This window comes from Desmodus rotundus, chromosome 6, assembly GCF_022682495.2.
Source record: "Desmodus rotundus isolate HL8 chromosome 6, HLdesRot8A.1, whole genome shotgun sequence".
Lineage (NCBI taxonomy): Eukaryota > Metazoa > Chordata > Mammalia > Chiroptera > Phyllostomidae > Desmodus > Desmodus rotundus.
The window spans coordinates 9749991-9774464 of NC_071392.1; the positions used below are offsets into that span (position 1 = coordinate 9749991).

Genomic DNA, 24474 nt, shown 5'->3' on the forward strand with positions numbered 1-24474 from the left:
CACACACGGACTGCCTATACAGCACCGCATTCCAGGTGTGTACGTGTGTGCGCACACACATGTGTGCATGCCCAGGCATAGACACATGCAAGTGCACGCAAGCACACAGAGTAACAGTGCACACAGTGGCCACGAACCCCTGCACCTCCTAAACCCCTTGCCGTGCGTGCTGCCCACCCCCCGAGGCCTGGGGCCTCTACACGGTCTCTCTGGCACTTCTGAGTGCTCGAGGCCACTGCCCTGTGCTGCCCATAACCCAGGGCCTCTGCTCCCCTTTCCTCACCGCAGAGCTGATTTAAACGGGGAGGCAAGGAGCCGTGGGCGACAGCCACGCGGCGGTGGGCATTTCTGTAACAGCACGGTTTCGTGGCTCCTCACTTGGGAGTGCTCTGTCCATTGCTATGTGTGTCCTAGCCACCTTCGTCTCCAGATGGGACCCACCCCCCCACCCCCCAGCTTTGGGGGGGGCCAGGGACTGGGACGAGCCAGCTTTCGGGTCGCAGCCAGGAGGGAGCAGGCTCAGTGGGTGGGGTGGCTCAGGGAAGTTTTCAAAGGCGAAGAGAATGAGCCTCCTGCCAGTCCACCAGCCAGGGTCAGGAGGCTGTGCTCGGCCCCCATGGAGCACAGCCACCCTAGGCCACCTACGAGACCACCCCCTTTCACTCTTTGGCTTCCTAGAGTGCCGTGATGCCGTGCACTGGGGCTGGCGTCTGGGAGTGTGAGAGGGAGAGTGGGCAGGACCCGCCCCCGTCCACATCCACTAGAGACCCCTCCCTCCCTCTGGTTCGGTCTGGAGATTCTATTCATGTAAAGCCAACATTCCTGGAGCCCACAGGGCCAGCAAGATCATGTCACACGGGCAGATCACTGTCTTGCCTAATGAGAAAACGATGACATGGCCCCTTGCCCTGGGCCCCTGAGCCCTGCCAGGCTCTGGCGCCCCCACCCCCAGCGCCAGCGGCCTCACCCCAGCACACACCCCTCCTGCTTTGTGCTATTGTTCCACAGCTATGCCCACCCATCCGGGGACACCAACTCACAGGCCCCCGTGCCACCCCCTCCAGGGCCCTCCTGTCACCACGAACCTCCAGGGTACCAGAGCGTTAAGACAGGAGGGTTTCCAGGTCCTGGAGACCCTACTGCACAAAGGCAAACGGAGCCAGGAGCACACAGTGCACCAGCCTCAACAACCCTGCCCCCACCAGCGGAGAGGCAGCCGGTAGGGTGCACAGTGGGCCAGGAAGGGCTTGTTGCCTGAACAAGGCCAGACTCCCCGCTTCCTCCCTGCACACCCTCAACCCGGCCCCAGGGCCGACATCGCTGGGCCCTCAAGGAGCCAGGGCTGGAGAGGTTGGGGCTGCAGTGTCTGAAACTAACGTTGACCTTGACTCTGCCCAGGCCTGAGAGAGCGTGAATATAGTGTTGGCAGCAGCCTAGGGGCGGGCAAGGGGCCTTTCCTCTGGCCCTTCTTGCTTGGGAGCCAGAAGCCCCGGAAGTGGCCATTTTCAGAGCCAGATGGGAAAGAGGGAACTACCAGGCCCGGGTCCACTGCCTGCCACACCCCTCCGTATCCAGACTCTGCAGGAAGACAGACCTGAAGGCCCAGATCAAAGCCAGGGCCAGGCCGGGGCTGGGCTCGGGCAGAGCTGCAGCCGGGATGAAGTCCTTCAGTAGAGAAATCAGGGCAGGAGAAGGAGACTCCGGGCGCATCTTGTTTACGCACCTTTTTTATCCAGAGGGTTCCATCAGAGCTTCTCAGACATCAGTGCAAACACGAATCCCCTAGAGATCTTGTTGAATGCAGATCCTGATTCCGGCTAGGGTGGCACCTGAGAATCTGCATTTCTAACAAGCTCCCAGGTGATGCTGAGACTGCTGGTCTCAGGACTCTGAACAGTGAGGGGCTGAATTCGACAACCTTTTTTAAAAACCTGCCCAATCACAATGTAATTAAAATGAAAAGACAGAGAGGTAGGAAGCTCCTCATGATACCTGAGAGAAACAGCACCTGGGCATCCCTTTCCAGCTGAGCTTCCTGGAAGCCACGGGAAGAAGGAAAAGAAGCATTTACCAGCTCTTACTTTGTGGAAGCAGAGACAGCGGCCTGTTATCAGCAGGAAGCCCCTTGATTCTGACCAGGGGTTTGATGAGCAGCTATTACAAGCCAGAGATGTGAGAGGCGGGCTGTGTTTTAGGGCCCCTGCGGGCCTTTCTGCGAGAAGGACTGAGCCTGGGTACCTCAGTTGGACGTATCCTTAATGTTAAGTGACAGCATATGTAACACAGTGCCCCCAGTGTCCAGTTTGGGCCAGCCTCATGGTCAAGGTCATCAGACACCATTTTTTCACCCCATGCTCATCCAGACACTAGCTGACTCAAGTGCCCTTGATGACAGAGAGAAGCCTGGAGTTCCGGTGGGCCCCTGTGCAGCCCTGGGTGTTCAGGGGAGGGCAGCCGGGCCCAGGCCTGAGCCGCAGGAAGGGGTGAGGTGGATCCGTGGGCAGCGGAAAAGCCCCACCTCTTCCCAGTAATCAGGAAAGTCTTCCTGGAGGAGGGGACATGGCAGACGGATTTGTTTATGTAAAGGAAGGGAGGCAGTTTGGGGAGAGCAAGTCCAAGGAGGAGAGACGGGATGGGGTGGGCTTTCAGCCACAGCAGGAGAGGGGACATTCCCTCCTTGCTCCTCTCTCCGTGGCTGGCTCAGACCCTCAGAAAGGGGCTGGTGGAGGTGGGACGACCACTGCCCACTCACCATCCCCGCGCCCACGATGTCCTGTGTGACTCTATCTATCTTCACAGCCCGGAACTCCGCTTCCCCTCCAGCGCCCTGCCCACCTCAGGGAGCACCCAGGCTGGGGGGCAGAGACTCTACCTTCAGGGACGTCCGTACCCAGACCAGTTCAGGTGGGAGCTGGGGCTGAAGGGGGAGCTTGGACAGTCAGGCTTTGGAATGTGACTGTGGGCACAGCCACAGACAGGACGCACAAGTGGACAGACTTGGGCAGTCTCAAGCCACACGGCCTTAGGAACTCACTGCCCTGGCAGGAGGGGCTCCACTTGTAAATAGGTTGGTTCATATGAGAGACCAACCTGAGAGGTCAGCTCAGCCTGGGGTGGGGGGACCGTCAGGGAGGGTACAACACAGGGTCACACAGGTGTTGGGTGCTCAGCCTTCCCCACTCACTCCTCCCCGATGGGACCCAGGACACCCCCTCTCTTCCCAGCCTCCTTTGTGATGAAAGGGGCATGCAGGACCCTGATCACTTTCCAGAAAAGGAAATGGAAAACCCTTAGACAAATAAAGTAAAGGTGTGTCTGCATTTGCAGGGAAGAAAAAAAGCGCCTGGCATTTTCTGTGATTGCCAAAGCTGTTGGCGCCTGGGGGGCCATAGGAAGTGGGGTGTGCGGGGGCCGCTGGGGGTGTACGGCTGCCCCCACCTTGGCTGACTGGGCCTCCTTCTGGGCAGGGCCAGACAGGGGCTCCGACCCATCCTTCTCCCCAGGCTCCTTGCGGGGAGAAGTCTGAATTGAAGGAAAGGCTGGGCTCCCACACAATAGCTCCCAGGCCAGAAACCAGGACACTCACAGATATTCTCAGGGCCCTGAAGTCTCAAGCCTGGGCTGGTGACAAGGAGGAAGTAAGAGGAGATAGGAGAGGAGGGGTTCCAGGAAGCCCCACCCTCTCGTCCACCCTGATTGGGGGCTTCCAGGAGGCCGGGGAGCAAGGAGGAAGAGCATAACACCTGCCATCTCAGCCTGTAGGCCCTGTAGGGAGAGCGCTTAGGCTGAGACTCAGTTTCCCCATGCGGAAGTGGGAGGTGGGCTGTGGGTCCCTGTCCCAGGGGTGTCACTGATGAGAATGTAGGCCCTGTTGCATAAGGCCACCTGTCCAATCACTTCATTTTATAGACAAGGGACCAGATCCCAGAGGAGGAGGAGGGCCTGATGGGGGCAAGCTCTGAGACCTGGCAAGAGCTGAGGAAAGGAGAGGAGGGACTGCCACTAGGGGTGGGCTTGGAAAGGTAGGGACAGATCACAGGGGTCAGGTGACATGGCTGAGGTCCAGCTGGCCCCACTGGGTCACGGCATGGCATGTGGTCACTCTTCTTGATTCTCTGCAAGTTGGGCCCATCCCAGTCCCTGCCCCGCTCCCATTCAGCTCCCAGCAAAACAGCCAGCACCCATCTCCTGGGCACAGACCAGGGGCGAGCGCCTGTTCCCACATTGCCCCTGCCCCCGGCACCAGCACTGCCAGACACAGGATGCAACTGTTCCCGCTTCACAGGCAGGACACTGCCGCTCAGAGGGGTTTTTTTTGTGTGTGTCTGTTTGTTTTGTAACTTAATTTAGGCTACACAACTGAGAAGTTGGAGCTAAGATCTAAACCCAGGGAGAAAACGCCAGGTATGAGCTCATAACCACTCCACCAAGCTGCCCGGCCCCTTCAGCGTGCACACCCCAAGCAGCAAGGATCCCCAAAGCTAGAAGAGCAGACAGACAGACTTGAACCTTTAGCTGCAGGTCCAGGGGGGCCTGGGATGCTTCTGTGCACTGGCCTGCCCAAGAGACTCCCAGCCCTCAGGTGGTGAGCAGTTTCCGTCATGCTCACTGATACCCTAAATGGCCAGAGCTGGAGCCCCAGACTCTGAGACCACAGATGGGGCCTGGCGGTCCTCCCCAAGGCCACTGAGGGACTGAGAACCATTCTGCCAGCTTGGCCGTCTTCCATGTGCATTTGGAGGTGGCCGGGCCCAAGGGAACCCGTGGGTGCCGTCCAGCTGACCCAAGGTCACTGACAGGAAAACAATGGGCAGTGGGTCCAGCTGTGGCCGGAGCCAGAACAAAGGCCTGGGTACTTCCTCGCTTTGAGGCCCCTCCTTCATGAATCGCCAAGGCAGCAGCAGAGGAAGCCTTCACTGGGAGGCAGGGATGTTCCGCAGAGACTGTTCCCGGGAGAGCAGTGGCCGCCGGGGCCGCCGGGGGCTGCACAGAGGGAGTGACTGCCAGGAAGCAGGGGAGAGAGAGGACCTCAACCCCAGGCCCATGGGCCCCCACCTGGCTCCCCAGGCCGAATCACTGCAGCACAGTTCTCCCCCCCCTGCTCCCTTCTCCATGGGCCAAATCCAGAGGTTGGCATCTTCCCCCAGATCCACCCTCCACAGTTGCAGCATCAGTCTTTTCAAAGAGTTGGATCCACCACAGCCTTGCTCTGAAACCCCCCATGGCTCCCCAGTGCTCCGTGCAAAGCCTTTCAGCATCCATCCCTGATACCCTTAGCCTTCCCACCACCCCAGACCTCCCAGACCCATCCCCATGGCAGCCCTGCCCCTGCCCCTCCCCCCATGGGGTGCCTCTGGCCCTCTTTCTCCCCAACCATCCTTCAGGATCCAGCTTCAATCCTCCTCCTCCAAGAAGCCTCCCAGACTGCCCCAGGCTCTATAGGTTCCCCTCCTCTAAGCCCTATGCCCCCAGTACAATCTAAGAAGTGTCTGAGCCCAGGAGTTCGGAGAATGGTGTCGGGAGATGACTCAATAATGAACAATCCTTCCTTAGATTGAGGTTTCCATGCCAATGCAGCCTGTTTACACGCTTGTCTGATATAATTATTTATAGTGCCCGCTCGAGTTCAGTAGCTGTGCTGGAACAGGGGTGGGAGGGTGGAGGCCGGGCCCGGAGGCGATGCCTCGAGCGAGTGCCCCGAAGAGCACCCAGCAGGGCTCAGGGTGGTGGGCGCTTATCGCCCAGGGCTCCACTCAGAAGACCGGCAGGACTGCGCCAGCCTCCCTGATGTCAGCAGGCTTTAAAACAGAAAATGCCAGATAAGAGCCCAGGATTGCTCTTATCAGGAGCCACAGGAAAGGCGCCAGGTTTAATCGCAAAACCACACCCGGAATCAACGGTTTAGAGGCCTCAGGCAACTGCAGCCTCCCCACCCCATCACCCAGTGACTGGGCTTCACACCTGGAGGTAGGGCAGAGGGGCGTGCAGGTGCAGGCTAGGGATTTGCTTCTTCAGCGAGGGGGTGAGGACCTTGGGCTTCATCCCCCTGGATGAGACAGGTACCTGGGAAGACAAGCAGCCTGAGGCCCAGGGATGAGAACACAGCCTGCCGGTGGCGGAGGTGGTGGTGGTGGTGGCGAGGATGCAGGTGCATGCAGTAATGGAGAAACCTGTAGGTGGGTGACCAACACCCACTAAGTGGCATCTGGGCCTGGGAGGCCAGCTGGTGAGGCAGCGGGGCTTCCTAGAGGCCTTGAAGACAGGCCTTGGTGGTGGGTAGAATCTGACAGATGAACGGGGAGCTAGTACAACGCCACGCTAGCAAAGGCTGCAGGCAGCGGGGGCTCTCTGGGGAAGCAGCAACTGTGGCATGGGGGTGGGGCAGCTGGGGGAGTGATGAGGGGATCGAGAGGCAGGTTTCACCCCCAACATTCCTCCCCCATGAGCTATCAGGTCTATTCCCTTTAGCTCCAAGACCATCTGGTGGTCTGCTCTCCAAGAGAACCCCATGAAGGAGAAATTTTCCGGGACGATTCTTAACTAAGGGCTGCTATCTGGGCCTCAGTTTCCCCATCTGTAAAGAGACGGCCTTCAGTGACTCCGCAGGACACAGGACAGGTGTTTATGGGAACCTGAGCCGGACAGTGGGATGAAGCATCCTGGTCGTGGTGGCGTGAAAGGGCGGGTGGGAACGGCCGACCTCAGGTTTACATGGTCACCGAGCGCCCAAGAGCCCAACCAGTGGGCTCTGATCCCTTGCTTGTGCAGAGCAGGTCTGCTAGAGCAACACGCAGGCTCTGGCAGGGTGCCGCCTGGACCCCCAAGGCAGCTGGCCTGCTCACTCGCCCGCCCACCCGTCCGCTCACTCCTGTCCTGCATTAAGCAATTTCCATATCGCAAATGCCTGGCATTTTTGCCTTGTAGTTCCAACTCCCGGAGCCCTGTGAGGATTAGGGCATGATTAGGGAGAAGGGAGGACTCTCGTGGGTGGAGGGAAATACCTGCAAATAGACTTGGCAGCCTGACTGCCTCCTGCAAGTTTCAGGAACCCAGAAGGGCTTGGGGGCCCTTGAGGATTGTCCACAGAGCAAAGGCCATCAGTGCCTGTCACCTCCGTGACCACTCACCTGTCGCTCACACTGCCTTCCCTGGGAGCACCTAGTAGCCCCTCATTGTGCCCCCTGCCTCTGCCCCACACCACCCCCCTCCCAGGACAAAGGCCAGCAGCAGAGCTCTGCACAGCCCTCGAGTCCAGGAAAAACGTCCCAGCTCCCGGCCCACCAGGAAAGGCCATCACCCACTGCCTGCCTCCTCTCCTAAGCCTCCAGGGCTCCCACTCTCGGGTCACCCCACATGAAACCTATAGACCTGGACACTCGGTCTCTTGGCTCTCAGCGTTCCTCTCACCTGCAAAGGCCTTCCATCCGATTCTCCACTTGTCAACACCTGGCCCGTCCGCCCAGGCCCAGGTGAGAGGGCTGCCACCTCAGAGGGGCCTCCCCGAGCCCCCTGCAAATATGAAGAGCAAACCCTCATTGAGTCCTTGTGAAGGGCCAGTCCCTGCTCTACGTGCTTCACAACGTGTGGACAGAGTCCCCGTTCCAGCTCTGGGAGGTGGTCATTCTGCAGATGAGAAAACCAAGGCTCAGGGAGCTTATGTTAGGTGCTCAGGCCACACAGGCAGGAAGCAGAGGGTTAGCACCAATGCCAGGCACCCCGGTCCCACTGCGGCCTCCCAGCGCGACACCTCCCTGCACCTGGCTTCAGCACTTCCTCAGGGTGGAGACGCTGCCCGCGTTTCCACAGTCGCCCCTCAACGTCACAAGCTCTGCAGCAGAGCTCCTCAAACTTTAATCTGACTCCCCCGAGGGTTTCGTTAAATGCAGCTTCTGAGTCAGCGGGTCTGGCTGGGCCCCTTCTCCTAAAGTCCAGGGAGGGAGGCTTCAAGAAAACTGCATGTGCTGTGTGTCCCGCCGAGATCCCAGTGGCGGGAGGTGCCCTGGGAGAGCTTTCCATCCATAAGAGTATGGAGTGAAGTGTCACCGTCAGCCTGGTCTTCCTGCTCACACTACCCTGAAAGCACCATAACTCATTGGCTCTTTCACTCAGAGACCAAGAAACGAACAGTGGAAAAAAGAGAGAATCCGGTGGGAGGTTATAGTAAGAAAGGACATAGCTCCTCCCTTCCTACTGAGGTCTGATTGTTCAGTGGACCAGACCCAAGAGATGGGGGCCAAGTTCAGGCTCTGCCCCTGGGAGGCCACTCACCTCTAGGACATGGTTGGCTCTTTACTTTGAAGGAAAAGGGGACGTTATTCCAAGTTCAAGGCCATTAGGAAGGCTAAGGATCCTCTCCCCAGAAAAGTACACATATATTCATGCACCCAAAGATTTTAATATAATTGCAGGGGTGGGCATGGACCTCTGAAGCTTACCTACAGCCTCCCTAGAAAGCCATGCACCCCTGAGGGAGAGCACCCACGGGCAGGGACGCACGGGCCTGTTTCATTCCTGCAGGCTCGGCCCAGCACTGTGGGCTCACTCTCGCTTCTGGCCTGGGAGGGGGTGGTGCCAGGCTTTGCTCATCTTCCATTCCAGAAAATTCCAGGCAAAGGGCATCGAACTGCATGTGTACCTGTGTCTTGGCTTCCAGAAAAGTGCTTTTCTAATTTGTCAGAACTGACCTTTTCAAACAACTTCGGGAATATTTTGATTTCTCCAGTCCTGCCAATCGGACCTGGTCAAGAGGTTAAGTGAGTTTCATTGAAAAGATAGCTTTCCTTCCAGGCTGACAAACAAGGCTGCTGCAAGGAAACCACCTTCCTCGCTGGTCACTCAGCTGGAGCGGGCTGTCCCTGGCCAAGGAAAACAAATGCATAAACATTTCGGGGACATATAGGAAGCAGTTCTGCGGGACGCCTGCTGTGAATGGTCACTGGAGTTTACACAGCCGGCCCCGCTGGGGCCTCCGCACAGCCTGGACAAAGTGCTCCCTGCCCTCTCACTTCCCTCCGGGCTCCGCCCTGCCTGGCCAAAGACCGGCAGTCGGCAGCAGCTCATGCACAGCCCACGAGAGCACAAAACAAGCTCTTTGATGGGCACCACCAGAGGCCAACTGTGCCCCCTGTGTGCCTTGCACTTAGAGGAAGGGTCTCCTTTCTGGTAGTACTGCAGAGTAAATGCAGCCCCTGAGCCGCCTACGTCCTGAGCCCGAGGGGCCATTCAGATGCTGGGGACCATCTACCACCCGGTGTTCACCACCCTGGGCCAGCAAGGATCTTGAGTTCGGCCCCCCTGTGTAAAGACCTGCCTCTGCAGGCGCAGCTCAGAGCCCGGGCCCTAGCGCTCGGCGGGCACAGCAGGGACGGCATGGAGTGGCACTCCTGTGGGCTCTGCCACACTGCTGCCTATGGCTCTCACACGGACAGCTGCGGGACAGGTTGCCAGAGGCCAGGGCTCTGCCTCTGGGCTCCCTCCCTCAGTCCTGGTGTTGGGTTCTGACACCATTCTCTCTCTGATGTTTTTAACCAGCCTCCGGGTGCATTTCCACGCTTCCTCCCATTCCTTTCTGAAATGAGCAGGATCTAAATTGACGGAAAGAAGGCGACTTCACCTGTAGCTTTCCCTCTGAGTGACTCTTTATCCCAGGCCCACTGTTCCATCCCGGCTCTGGAACCTGAGGGTCCCCACACACTACCCACCCCCATCCTCAGCCAGCTCCTGAACATGCCCCACTGCAGACACACGGGGGACCCCACCCGTCCCTCTGCCCACCCCCATTCTACTGCCCGCTGTGGCCACGACGCCTCTCCCGAGAAGGTTCTTTGGCCCATACCCACTTGGCCAGGCCCAGCCTAGCCTGCAGGTCCACAAGACTATCCTCTAGGAGCCCCAGGAATCCAGGTCTGCCCAAGATGGGTCAGCACTGCTTGTGACACCTGGCACCTTAGACCTGGGTGTGACCAGTAGCAGTCCACTGAGCTAGAAGTCCAGCCAGGAGCCCCACCAAGCCAGAGGCCATCACTTGCCTGCAGGGACCCTGGTAGAGGACAATGTAGCCCATAGGTCACCAGGGCTCTGGGGCCCCTCCACCCAGAACTGTTCCCAATTGAGCCACAAGCCACGCAGACCTGGTGCTTTCTCTGTGACACCAAAGCAAGTGAGTCTTGGCTCTCGCCATGGGTTTCTCTCCTGCTTTATGGAAAGCCAGCTACTAGGAATGACGAGGGCCCAGTGTCCTGGAGGGTTCATAGGCTTGGCAAGGGGACAGCCCAGCAGGGAGCGTGGGAGGGACACAGGCGAAAGGCAGCAGTGGCCCCAGCAGCCAGCCTCCATCCTGTCCTCAGCAGTCACAGCTCGGCTGGGAGGGGGCCACACGGTGGCAGCACCCGGGCCCTCATCACGGTCCTGGGCAGGCCCTTCATAGAAGGGGCAGGGTGGCTCTGGAGGCTTCTGCAGCAGTGCTGGCCCAGGTAGGGGTGACACCCTTCCAATAGACTCGTCCCTGAGGCCTACAGCCCAGCTGTCACCCCTAGGACAGGCGGTGGAGACATAGGACACAGCTGCCCGAATGAAGCCTCACAGGATGGGGTCTGAGCCGTTCCAGTTCACGGATGCCCCCTTCCACCTACAAGCAGAGGGACAGAAAAAGAGGGTCAGAGCTTCAGGGCCCGCACAGGAGCCATCTCGTGCCCTCACTCACCTGAACTGCTTGTCTTGTGGTCTTGGAGGAGTCAGGCCCCACCCCCCCCCCGTCCCACCCCCGGCTCCTCCACACTCACATACAGGCCTACATCCCAGGCCCTTACAAAACACAAATGCACCCAAGGCCCCGGAGAGTGATGGAGGGGCAGGTCATTCATTCATCGCTTCCTGCCACAAGTGTCCACTGGGGACCCCCTTTGTGCCCGGCAGTATGGGGCCCTCAGCTCATGTGAGGGGTCTACGCATATCTGAACCCAGCCACTTTCTGGGGTGCCCAGTGGGCACCTGTGTCACGGAGCCCATCCAGGTACAAGGAACACCTGGGGCAGGTGTGCGCGAGTGCTGCGGGGCCAGGGATCAGAGGAGGGCAGTTGGGGCAGTGGGAGCACCCAGGGAACCCTGCCACCATGGGTGACCCTCAGGTGGGTGGGGGACAGGCAGGGGAGCGGCCCTGGAAGGCAATGTTTGCAGCTGAAATTACATTTTCAATTTTTTGTCTGAGCCTGCAGCCCCAGGCCCCGGTTGCAAGGCTCTCCTCTTTTTTCTGGACTGCTGACATCTGCCTCATTTTCTCCCACTCTCGCCAGGCTGGAAGGCTGAGAGCTGTCACTGTGTGTGCCTTGTGGGGCAATGACCCCCAGTGAGCCGGGTTTTGCTGAGACGGTTAGAGAACAGTGGGAAGAGGGGGGTGAGGGACAGGCCTCACACTCCTGACACAAGAGACTCTCTGAGGCGGACAAGTGCGTCACACCAGACAGTAGAGACAGCCCGGCATGGAACCCAGGGATCATTCAACTTAGGATGCTTTTCTCTGAAGGTAAAACCCGAAGTCTGGTCTTATGCAATGTCGCCATGGTAACAGAGCCAGGTGGCGGGAAGTCACAATGTCTGCTGAGTGACCTTCCACTGGGCTGGGACAGCTGGAGCCTAGGTTCCAGGCCCCGCACTGCTTGTGACTAGAGGTGAGGCCTGGACACAGACCTGCACTCAGGAGAGCACTGTCTGTAGAGAAGGGCCATGCCTGGTGGTGAGCAAGGGCCCTCCTGTGGGTCCGAGCAAGATGCCAGGTGGCCTGGTGTGTGGTGTGCTCCGCGCTGGGTCAGGGTGAGCGCCAGGGGTTCTTATGGGGCAACAGAGCTGGGTTTGAGGGTGGACAGTGCGTCTCTCCCTGGACCAGAGCAGAGTTGATTCTGAACTTGACTTCCATTTGACTGGGAGCTCTCTGAGAGCAAGAACTAAATCTTATCCTGTTTCTTCTACAGGGTTCAGTCCGGGGTTCCACAGGGTGGAAGTGATGGGGGAACCCGCCTGCCCACAGGCCCATCCTGCTTGGTGAGCCCTGACTGACCTCAGAGGTGACCTGAGCTCCATACGTACCCCCTTCCCGTCAGGGCAGGGGCTTCCCACGGCAACAGGAAGTGTCCCTCAAAAAGCAGGGCCCATGTCCAGAGGGTCCTCACTGACCTTGAAGTTCACTTTCCCAAGTTTCTCCCTTTGAACTGTTTGGGAATCTGGGATGAAAACAACATGCTGAAGCCTTTGTAATCCAACCCCTGGAACAGGATTCCGGGAGGCTGGGCCCTCTGGTTCCCATTACCTCGGGATGTTATCTGATGGAGACAGATGGGGGGACACCCAGAGGTCCCACTCCACCCACTCCACTTTTCCGGGAACGACGGCAGTAACACTGGGAAAGTTTCACAGGTGGATCCTCACGGCGGGGCAAGAGATGGGGGCGGTGGAGCAGGTAGGCATCGAGTCCCAGGAAAGTCCTAGTGGAGGATGGAGCACTGGCACCTGGAGGGCGGGGACAGGTGGCCAGCGGGGCCGTGTGTTGCAGCGGGCCAGATGCACCCGATGTGCCAGGCAGGGAGGGTCGGCACCTCCACTGGGAACTGATCTCACAAGGCAGCCAGGAGGGCGAGGCGCTGCCCTGTTCAGGCCCTGGTGGTGTGGTCCGCAAAGTGTGGGCCGGGAACAGTATCCCCAGCAGCACCTGGGAACTCCTCAGAAATGCACATTCTCAGGCCCACAGTAAACATACTCGACCAGAGCCCCTGGGGGTGAGTGAGCCCCGGGACCTGAGTTTTAGCACACCCTCCAGAGGGTGCCCACTAAAGCCCGAGACCATGCTCCAGGGCAAACCTTCTCGATGGGGTGCTGCAACCAGACCCCGGTGTACTAGACCATCAATCCCTCAGCCACTAGAAGCCGGGTGGGGTCTGTGCCAACCAGGGCCCCCAGTCCGGGTGTTCCTAACCCTGGGGGCTGCACAGATAAGATGTCCCCTCTGTGGCAGGAGCAGGAGGCACTGTCAGAGGAAATGCCAGGTTCAGCTTAGCCCAAGCTCCTCGCCCGACAGTGAGCAGGGTCGGGGGCAGGGGCAAAGTGGACCACCTGCCCCAGGCCGCGCCCGAGCCCTGATGCAGCAGCCTCCCTCATCCCATCACTGTTCATTTCCTGGCACATGGCTGTGGTGGGGCGGGGGGAGGGCCTGGAGAGGGGACAGCTCCCAGAAGAGGAAGAGGTGCTCCAGGCCCACAGTCACATTCGGATGTGTCCAGACTGAGATCCCTGTCGGAGCGGGACCCCAAGTCATTTTCAAGCACTTGCCATCAGGGCTGAGCCCAGGAAGTCCATCCCTGGGCCCCTGGAGGTGCTCGTGGGTCCAGCAGCAGACGCTTTCCTATGGAAAGAGGAACCCCTGCAGGTGTGGCAGCTGGAGAGGTTCGAGTGGTAGGCCACCCCCAGGGGGGCTGCAGAGACAAACATGCCTCCAGAGAGGGCCCCAGGGGTCCGGAGGTGGGCGGAGCCCATGCCCAGGGTGTGATCCAGAGCCCCGCTCTACAAGCGCACCTGCAGGAAGGATGGCCTGTGGCCTCCCACCCTGTCCTGCACAGAAGGTGCCAAGGCCGTTGTCACCTCCTTTCCCCACTGCTTGACCTTCTCTCATCACTCTGAATGAGTGTCCCTTTGTACATGAAAGGAAAGCGGCCTGCACGTGCCTGTAACCCTCCTGACGAAAGAAACGCCGGCCCGTGACCCCACAGGAAGGCTTCATCCTGGGCCCAGGGGGGTGGGCAGGTGTGCAGATGGGTGAACGGATGAGGCCCAGTGGGGAAGTCTCAACATGGCCCATGTCCTCTCCCTGCACATGTGGCATCTTCTTTCTCTGTGCAGCTCCATCCAAGGGCCTGCCTGCCTACGAGTGGGCAGCACCCCCAGGTTCTGGGCAAGTCCCCTGGATCTCAGAGGTGCAAGGCCTCAGCCATCACCCCATCCCTCCGCCCCAACCCTGATCACTTCACAAACTAGAAAACAGAGGTTCGCCTGATGTTCCACTGACTCTTGAGTGGCTGAGACAATAGTAAGGAGAGCTGCCTGCAGAGCGCTTGGTAGCGTCCTGGCAGCTGCAGCACACTGGGAGCCAGGCACTGCCATTACCCGCGTTTCACAGAGGACCAAGCGAGGTCTGCGGAGGTGAAGTCCAGTGGCTCTCAGCCAGCAGGGAAAGGCCAGGATTCACACCCAGGCAGCCTGGCTCCAGAACCCGCGCTCATTGTGCCTACACCTGCAAGTTCCACTGCTTCCCTCAGAGAAGGCACTGGAGTACAGGCCCCTCCCTCCCCGGCCTTCCCCTCCCACCACACCCAGAGGCCTCCAAGTCACCGCCCCAAGGCTCAGTGAAGGGCCTGCTGGAGCCTGGGAACTCCCCACAGCTCCAAGCCCACCACCTCCGACCGTCTGGGGCCCCTCTGGAGAACTCAGGGGAATGTGAGCCCTGACTCCCCCACCCGGGGGACTGGGCAACCCCCACCATGAACTGAATGTCAACCTCCCCATAAATACTGCGAGGGGCTGGCTTAGAGGAGCCAGGTCCCCCTCCCCCAACCTGAGGTGAGGGGGTGCCTCCGCCCAGTAGCAGAATGACCACGGCCGCTCCTCCCCAAAGCAGAAGGTGCTGCTGCTACAGGAAACCACCCCCAGCTACAGTTTGGGTGGGCCAGTCCTGACCACCTTCTGGCCCTGCTTAAGACCCCCACACCTACCCCCCAGGTAACCTTACTATTCCTTCCGCCTCTGAACCTAACAACACTCCCCACACTGGGTGGCTGCTGCCCTGAGCAAGCAAGGGTCTCAAGGGCACCCCCACTCACCCCCAGCCCCCAGCTCAGGGACATCTTCAGAAGCTCTCCCCCCACGAATCACATACTTTTCCACTTGGGTGATCATGAAATACTTCATATAAATGAGCCCCAAGCACTGTGTCTTTCCAGTCTGCAGGGGCCCCACCCCCTCTGAATTGGGGCATCTTCCCCCTGCAGCCCACACTTCCACACTCCCAGCCACCCAGGTGAGGTTCCTCAGCTAGCGCTGGGGGGCCCTGACTCACTTGGTCCTGATGCAGAGCTCCAGGGGTGGGATGAGGTCGAGGTCGCTGTCTCTGTCCTCAGGGATAGTCTGGGTGGTGTCTGGGGGGGCAACAGAGGCATGTGCGGTCCCACTGAGCACCCACCTCCTGGGACCCACCTTTTCTGGCACCTGCTCCTCCTCTCGCCCTATGGGCCACCCTTGTTCCTGCCCCTCGGTTCTCACCCAGACACCACAGCACCCTCCTCACTGGCCTCCCACCTCCAGTCTCCACCCCACCCTCCTGCCCCCCTCCTCAGCTACCAGAATAATTCTATGTAAAAAGACATCTGATCCCATCGCTCCGCTGCTCCAGAACCTCCCAGGGCTCCCTACTGCCCGGAGAATAAACCCTAAACTTGTTGGTGTGGTATTCCAGGCTAATGCATGTTCTCAGGCTCTCCACACACCGTGGTGCCAACAGCTTCTCAGCCCAGTGCTGGCTCCCTGGGGCAGGAGGACCCTGATACTCGCCCACTGACCCCCAGTCTTGACACTCAGCGAGTCTGCACTGCTGACAGCCGTGTGCGGGTGTCTGCACTGCTCTCTGACGGCTGTGTGCGGGTGTCTGCACTGCTCTCTGACGGCCGTGTGCAGGTGTGCTGGGCCCGTTTCCCCAACCGGCCTGGACGCTCCCCGAGGCTTCGAGGGATGGGGTGGGAAGGTGGCTCACCGACAGTCAGCCGGATCTGCTCCTGCTGGTTGGCCAGGCCGTCGTAGTAGTACAGGTCGAAAAGCCTCTCAGTCCTCCAGTCTCGCAGGAGCTCCGGCTGCAGGCTGAAGAGGATGCTGAAGTGGCTCTCGCTGCACACCACCCAGATGGGGAACCTTGGGGTCTTCAGGAAGCATCCGACCTGGGTGGGGGGAAGAGGGCAGGGATGCCTGAGCACTTCCTGGCCAAGCCCAAGGCCAGCTGACCTCAGGGGCCCGGTTGGGGATCATGACCTGTGTGTGATGCTGAGGTTCCCTCGTGCTGCTCACAGACACAGCCTGTCTCCCAGAGCTGTCCCTGGTGGCTCAGCCTGGGGCTCGCAGGGCCTCTGCCTCACAGACAGCCCAGCGGAGATGCTCAGTCTGGAAGCCCATCTCCACCCAGCACACAGGGCTGCCAGCCGGCCACCCAAGGTCCTTCATGCCCAGCCTGTCCTGCCCGGACAATGAACAACCTCCAGAACAGGTCTCCCCCACCCTGCCCTGCCCACCCCGCAGCCCACGGTCCCTCTCACTAGTCCTCACACGACCCCAGCATGGCGAGCGCCCACACCTGTGCATCCGCGGGGCACGGTCTAGAGGGCTGGCACTCCTCATGGCCCCCGCAGGCTCCAGCATCATCCAAACCACCCAACCAGGGCGCACCAATCGCCAACTTGAGCCCCCCGCCTGGGAGGTTCTGGCTACCCCCTCCTCCGGCACACGCACCACTGACTCATGAGGACATGTCTGCCCGCCTCTCGCACGCTGGGCTGTGCCCTTAGCGCCAAGCAGGGGCATAGTCTACAAAAGCAAACATTCGATGAATGAGGGTACTTGTGAGTGAGGTGCATCAGGAACCAGGCAGGACTTTACCTAGAAGATGAGTGGGACTTGGAGCCACAGGGAGGGGGGAGGGACAGCCTGTGGGTGAGCAGGCAGTGGTGACGCCATGGACCAATGTCCAGAGACATTCAGGGAACAGTAAGGCACTAGGGAAGGCGAGCAGGGTGGGGGGATGGGAGCTGGGACTTTCCTCTAGTGAGGCGCTCCCTCCAACGTCCCTGGTAGAGGGCCCTTCTGCTCTCACTGCTGAGGGGGTTCAGCGCCTGGCCACCCCGCCCCTCGGCCCACCCTCTCTGTCACCTGTGACACCCTTGCGCCTTCCCCACCCACCTGGGCCCAGGTTTATCAGCACTACAGGCCAGGGACTGGGCCAACTGACTCTGTCCTAAATCCCCACCAGCCCTGGGAGATGTTTGCTTGCTCAGGTATTTACAGCCACAGCCTGTGGATTAAGGAAAGAATGGGAATTATTTTTCCAGTGGGGAGAAGGGCATACTTTCTCCAGGGCCTGTCACAGAAGCGTGGCCCTCCTCAGGCCCTCGGAGCCCGCTGGGAGCGGCTCTGGGCTGGGGCAAGGGGCTGCGCAGAGTGCCCTGGGCCTGGTCCCTGGTGCACGGCTTGCTCTAAACAGCTGCTGCCTCCGGAGAGCAGGAGGGCGACCTTTACATGGTGTCTGTCCCTTTTCTCTTTGTCCAAGCGCCCAGTCCCCACCTGGCCCTCACTCCAGCCCCGTGTGACATTCAGACGTGACTGCAGAGCCCGCTCCTCAGTGGGATATGGGAATTAGGTGTCTTAGAGGACGTGGCTGGACGTGCCTGAACCCCACCGCCAACTTGGCTTCTGCTCCAGGCTCCAAAGAGGCTTTTCTGGCAGGGGTGTCACCTCGAAGAGGGAGCCCCGAAGGCTGGGGACCCAGGGCTCATTCACGGCAGGAAAAGGAGCCGCGCAGCCACCCAGAGGCAGGCGTCTGCATGGCCAGCCGGCCACCCTGAATTTTCCAGCAGAGGGACAAAAAGGCAGCTTGCCATTTATACAGCGGTCAGAAGAGTAAAGGCGAAAAAAGCTGTCCAGGGAGTTTATAAATGAGCTTTCTCATTCAGGAGCCTCTTCCAAGTGGGTGACATTTTCCAAAGATGAAGTTTCCTTCCTTGGATTCTGGGGTAGCTGACCAAAGGCCTGGGGCAAGGAGGGGGCGGCAGGGGTGCGTTTCCTCCACCGTGGAGGCTTTCTGCTGGTGGGTGACCACCGCGCAGCATGACCAAGGACTACTTTTTAAAGAGGGGTGTCACATCTTTGAGAGGTGGGGGGGTGCAGCCCTAATGGAAAAGGGTCCACAGGTGATTGCGGGCAGGGTCACAGTGCATCAGCAGGGCCTGTCCTCTGGTCCCAGGCACCACGCCAGGCCGCGGGGATGCGGCAGTGAAGGGCGTAGGAACAGCCTTGTCCTATGGCGCCTACCAGGGGAGTGGGGAAAGCAGGCAGTAATCAAATAATCCTATGGACACATTTCCACCGCCTTCCACTGAATCTAAGATGCCATCAGAGTTGCCATCATTTCTTTCTACGGCTAAGAAAGAACGTGAGCTGGCCATTCGAGGCTGACTGCCGTGGACCACAGTGCTGCATCAAGGTCTCTGGAACGTTCAAAGATGGGGAAAGTTTGCACCTCAAAAGCAATGAAATGTGATACTTAGAGCAGAAAGAGGCCTACAGAGGAAAGAAGTAAGATTCTCTGGTGTGAGATGATAGGTGGGCAGGGGCCACGAGTGCAGAGCCCTGTTTAGACAGTGATGAGGTTAGGAAAGGCCTCCCGTAGGAAGTGACATCTAAGCCACAAGGTGATGGAAGGGGCAACAGGGACAGGTCTCGCAGGGCCTTGCAGGTCCTGGGAAGTGCTGGACCTGCAGAACTGCGGCCGCATGCTAGGGCTGCCCTGACCGGGCTTCCACAGACCGGGTAGCTCCGACAGCAGACACGTGTGTCTCTCAGTTCTGGAGGCTGGAAGTCCCAGATCAAGGTGTCAGCGGGTCCGGTTTCTCCTGAGGCCTCTCTGCGTGGCTTGTGGGCGGCAGCCATCTCCCCCCAGGTCTTCACGCAGTCTTCTCTTCATGTGTATCTGTGTCCCAGTCTACTCTCTGACGACAGCACTAGCCACAGTGGAGCAGAGCTCAGCCTACGGCCTCACTGTAACTTAATCGCTTCTTTAAGGGCCCTCTCTCCAAACACAGGCACATCCCCAGGCACAGGGAGCTAGGTCTTCAACATATCGATTTGGGGGGGGTCACACAATTCACCCGTAAACAGCCGGTAACAGTCTCAGAGACCTGGACAATCACTGAGGGTGTTGGGCAGAGGAATGATGTGACCGGACCCACTCTCTAAAAGATCACACTGCAGAGACGGGACACGAGGGTGGTGGGACGGGAGCCCCAGACCAGCTGGGCTGTCACAGGTGCCCAGCCCAGCGACGCTGGTGACTCAGACTGGGGGAAACAGACCCAAGAGACAACGTAGGGTGGGAGCCCTGTGGCCCGCTGAAGGACTGGACGTGCTCCTGGTCTGGGTGACTGGGCGGACAGTGCCGTGTGTGGGGTGGGGACACATGGAGGAAGGTGGAGCTTGCAGTGAACCCAGCTCCGTCTTTGCTGGGATCCCTTCAGGGAGATGGCAACAGACACCCCTTTCAGGCAGGGGAGAAGCACCGAAGTTAAACTCCCTGTCCCATGCGGTCCCTCCCAGGCCTGTCAGTCCCCTGTCACCGTGGCCACCACAAGGAGGTGGCCTTCCAGCTGCAGCGTGCATTTCCGTCCACCCCTCACTGCCAAGCCCTGGGGTGGTGGGAGTGAGGGGGAGTCCGATGGGCAAGGCCAGACCGGCAGGGTCACAGATGGCTGGGGAAGGCCCCACAGTGCCAAAGCAGAGGTGCAGATGCCGTCCTGCTGTGCGGGGTCGAACTGCCTCCCAGTCTTCAGCCAAGCACGCCACACAGGTGGGGGGGCTGTGTAGGTCTGAGGGTTCCCATCTTTGTGGGGCCTGAATTTCCTCAACCAGCATTTCACTCCAAGGGAAGGATGGCCCTCCCTGCCCCCAACCCACCGACTGATATTCTCATCAGTCGCCCTCCTCAGACCTAAGGAAACAGTTGACTTGTCGGCCAACGCCCTCAGCGCAGGAATGGAACTAGGGCTCACAGCCCTAGGCCGGGGATTCCGTGAGCACCGCCAAGGTTACCCTCTTAGCCTGTGGAATCCGAGCTGCATGTTTCCAGAGCCCACCCAGGGTCTGGTGCTCGGGGCCCTGGTGCTTCTCACAGGCCACGTGGCCACATTCCTGGGCTTCTTCCAACATCAGCAGACCTGGGAAGGAGCCGTTATCATTCTTTTCCACTCAAGTGTTTGGAAGCCCCGAGTCTGCTTCCTGTCCATGGGGGTGGGGGTCACCCAGAGAGGACACCTGGGGGTGGCCCACACCACGTGGCCCACGAGCAATGAGACAGCATGCCCGAACGTGGGATCATGTGGGACGGGCACGATGAACCTGAGCCCTAGCTTCCAATGCTGGGTTCCAACCACTCTGCCAAACCAGCTGCCTAGCACTCTGAGCATCCCCTTGTGTCACTGCGTCCCTGGTTCTGGGGATACACAGTGAATGCGGCCTCGTCCAGACGCTCTGAGAACTATGCAGGGCAGCCACAGGCCCCGGCGCTCCCCTGCCCAGGCCGCCCAGAGGCACAGTCACACTGTCCCCTGTCCAGCTTTCCCCGGGGCCCCACCCTGCCGAGAACCTGGCTGCAGTGAGAGAGGCAGTGGAGGGACTGATCCGCTAGCAAATAGACTGAGGGAGGCCTGGTATGGGTGGAACTGTCTCCCAAAAAGATGGGTTGGCGTCCTGGCCTCCAGAACGTCAGAATGCGACCATATTTGAGTTGTTCCAGACACAGTAGTTAGGATGAGGTTAGTGGAGTGGAGTGGGCTCTGAATCCGACATGACTGACATCCTTAGGAGAAGAGGACAAGACACAGAGGGAGAAGGCGGCCACAGGACAATGGAGGCAGGGACTGGGGTGACGCGGCAGGAAGCAGAGGAGCGCCAAGGATGGCTGACAAACACCAAAAGCTAGAAGAGACGAGGAAGGCTTCTTCCTGCAGGTTCCGAGGGAGCTTGGCCTTGACAACACCTTGACTTTGGACTTCTGCTAGGAGAGCCTGTGCTCCAGAAGTGTGAGATAATGCATTTCTGTTGTTTTCAGCCACCAGCTGATAGGGTTTTGCCATAGTAGCCATAGGACACTAACACAAGGCCTGTAACTCCAGGTGCCCTGTCCCGGGAGAAGATACCCCCACCACACACACACACACACACACACCTGCCCCCCCACACACACAATAGAGGAAGCCACACTCTGACCTGCAATCCCACCATAAGCCCCTGGAAGTCTCTTTCAAATAGCCTTTCCCAGAGCATGGTACCAGCTGGCTCCGGGTGTGAATCTGAAGCCCGGCACCCGAGGGCAGCGAAGCCACACTTCTTCCCAAACCCCACCTCCCCCCTCACCCACCCACCCCCGTGAGGGAGACTGGACCCGGATTCGCACCGGCTCTCCCTCCACAGCCCCCCCGTCAGTCCGGACCCCTGTGCCCCTGCTACCTGGCACACGTCGTAGTGCTCAAAGAGAGACAGGAAGCCAACGTCGCTGCGGGCGGCAATGCCTTTGAGCAGCGTGACGTTCCCGTCCCCAGCGTCCAGCTCCACCACATCGTTGAAAACGTTGGACACGGCTCTCCCGGTCAGGAGCAGATTGACCAGCTCCTGTTGATGAGACAGATGGGAGAGGCTGGTCAAGGCGAGCTGGGGAGCGAGGGGGAAAGGCAGGAGAAGGAAGGAAAGCGGGGAGGGGGGGAGACCACAATCAGAGGGGCTTTGACTTCAGGGACCCACAAGCCCTCAGGGAAAGCTGCCGACCCTCCACACCAAGGCCGCTCTGGGCACTCATCCAGCTTTACTCGAGAGTGTTCGACACAGCGTGCTCCAGGCCTTGGCGGGGTGGGGGTCCTGCTGGGGGGAAAGAACGGCCCTGACCTTGGCCGTCAGGGTCACAGTGGGGGCTCAGGGATGTGCCTTCACAGCATAGAATGTGGCCAGGGCTCCAAAACCGGGGCGCAGGGCACTCTGGGCCCAGACGGACACGGGACCACATGACTGGTCCAGGCAACTTGTAGAGAAGTGACATTTGGGTGGGTCTTGAAGGAGGGTAATTTCTTTAATAACCTATTTTATTTTGAAATAATTTTAGACTTAAAAGCAGTTGTAAGAATAGTACAGAGAATTCCTGTGTACCCTTCACCCAGCTTCCCTCGGTGATAACATCTTACATAACCAGAGACATTTACATAACCAGAGCCCATTAGCAACGCCAGGAAACAGACAGACAGCGGTGCCCATAACTCAGTCCCGGGCCTCGTTCCGATCTCGCAGGGGGTGGTGGGTCTTCGGGAGGGGCAGGGGAGCAGAGGGCAGCTGCGGCAGGGAAGCCCCTGTCTGGGTCCCATCTCTGTGTCTGCCCTTGTCGGTTGCATGGGGTCAGGGTTCAGGGACCACGTGGCTTCTGCCTCATGCCGACAGGCCAACAAGACTGCTGACCCCCAAGATAGGAGATGGTGCATCGGGGTGACTGGAAGGGCCTTTCCTCCTGCAAAGCATCTTAGGGGTCTAACCTCCTGTTAGGAATGGGGAAACTGAGGCTTGCATATGGGAAAGGACTTGCCCAAGCCACACAGCTGGTTAGGGACAGAGCCGGGCTTCCATCCATGGGTTCTGGCTCCCAGTCCTATGCCCCTTCCCTCCCCACTTACTGGTTACCCTCAAGGTACCACCTAGCTGGCCAAAGATTCAAGAGAAAGGTGACTGCTAAGTGCCGGCTGACTGCCAAGGAAAGTCTGAGAAAGCTGAGACCTGGAGCTTGGGCAGGCAGGAAGGACTCTAACCTACGTCCAGCCAGGCCTGGCGCATGTGTGAGGCCCACAGAGATCTCGGGCCTGGCGTGGGAACGGCCATCCCAGCCCTTCCTCCGGAGGGCAGGGTTCACAGAAGTGTTTCCCCTGGATTGCGTGAGCAACGCCCGGTTTCTAACTCCCTCTGCCACCGAGACCCCTGCTCCAGTGCCAGTGAAAGGGGTTCTGCTCCGGCTGCACAGGGAGACGTCAGAGGCCTCGCTGTGCCTTCACAGAGGAGGTGAGGGGGTTCTGGGAAGTGGCAGCTCAGAGATACTGCCCCCGGGGGGCAGTGGCTGCTAAAAGGCCTTCATCCAGCGGGGTGGACTTTTCCCAGCTGGTGTTCGAGGGGAAAGAGCAGGCTCCTGCTCCCCATCCGGGGTGTGCCTCACCTTCCGTCCTCACTTTCAAGCGGGACGCCCTCTTGAAAAGGGGACAGGACGGCAAGCTGCACCCTGTCCTGCACTCACAACCACACAGTGGCAGAGCGCAGGGGTCATCCCGTCCCTTGTGACTCACAGTGCAGTCTGTGGGCCTGCAGCCCTGCCTCCCTGGGAAGCCTGTTAGAATCCCAGACTCTCGGCTCCAGCCCAGGCCCCTGGTCTGAGCCTGCTCGTAGACAAGAACCTGGAGGGCTCGTGTGTACATCAGTTTAAAGAACACTGGTCTAGTCCTAACACCTCGTTCCACAAGTGAGGAAGCTGGATCTCAGGGAGGGGGTGGACATCACCTCAGCTCAGTCCGCAAGTGAAACAGCCAACCCAGCTCAGCACCCAGCCCCAACTCGGCTCCAGCGCCCTCTGCACCCGCTCTGCTGCCCACCCTGGGCTGGACTGCTCTCTGCCTGCCAAGGGGGTGGCTCCCACAGGAAGCCAGGCACCCGGGGAGGGAGCAGGACCACCTAGGCGGCCAGGAAAGCCTGAGGCCTTCCTGCAGGAAGGTGGGCAGCTGCCACCCCATGGTCCCTTGGGTGCCCGAAGTACAAGCCCGGTCAGCCCCGCGGGGTGCCCAGGTGCTCTCAGGGCAGGCACAGTGAGCCAGGACACAGGACTGGGTCACCAGCTGGGCCCAGCCCGTCTGTGCTACATGGGAGGGTCAGATTTAATGGCAACGCCCTGGCCACTCTGTGAGGCCTGGCTGTGCAGGGAAAGGCACAGACAGAAGCCAGGTGTCGCCCTTAGTCCCCAGCCCTGATGCTTGCTCACAGGCTCTTGAACAGGCCTTTCCCTTGGTGATACCATGACTGGGAGGATCAATGACAAACGGGTGGGCTCAGTGTCCCCATCCCCACTTGAGGCCGCTAAGGGCCCCTCTGTGACAATGCAGAGGGCAGGGCTGCTGGAAAGACACTGCCTGGTCAGATGTGGGGGCCATGGTGGGCATCTCCCCAGCTGACCCTGGGGCCCCAGTCTGAGCCAACAGCCTCCCCTGGCAGGGGCTGCAGGGGAGCCGCTCGGAGGGCGGGCAGGGCAGAGGAGGAAGGGGAGAGGACGGGGGGTGGGCGGGGGCCACCGGCTGCCCCTGACCTGGGTACAGTAGCTGTGTGCTCCGATCAGGTGGTTGGTTGGGACGTCAAAGTCCTGGCGGATGCTGGAAGACATGGAAAAAGTGACGTTAGCATGTCTCTGCCTGACTCAGGTTGCTGGGCGAGCCTCGCTGAGGGGGCGAGGGCTCCCTCAGGGTCTGGCTGCAGCCCTCTGCTCCGGACCCTCCCCGGGGCTGGTGCCCAGGGCTCCTCGAGTCCCCCGCACTCTCTCTAAGCGCAGCTTCCACTCTGGCCTTGCCAGGCCCTCTGCCCACGCAGCAGAAAGGGGTTTGATGTCCAACATCCTGC

General features: G+C 59.7%; 1 protein-coding gene across 2 annotated transcripts in view; it reads right to left on the reverse strand.

Annotated features, from left to right (window-relative positions):
• Positions 1-9792: 9792 nt before the first annotated feature.
• MINDY4 (MINDY lysine 48 deubiquitinase 4) overlaps positions 9793-24474 on the reverse strand; it is a 95302-nt gene continuing 80620 nt past the window's right edge. Inside the window, exons 14-18 of one of the 2 annotated variants that reach the window (XM_024563105.3) lie at positions 24167-24230; positions 21298-21459; positions 15788-15968; positions 15098-15176; positions 9793-10627 (exon numbers count right to left, since the gene is read on the reverse strand). In XM_024563105.3, the coding sequence (XP_024418873.2) occupies positions 10579-10627; positions 15098-15176; positions 15788-15968; positions 21298-21459; positions 24167-24230 (535 nt within the window). In that variant the 3' untranslated portion in view covers positions 9793-10578. Of the gene's footprint in view, positions 10628-15097; positions 15177-15787; positions 15969-21297; positions 21460-24166; positions 24231-24474 lie in introns of those variants that run through there. The other variant, XM_045197397.2, reaches the window with a different exon arrangement.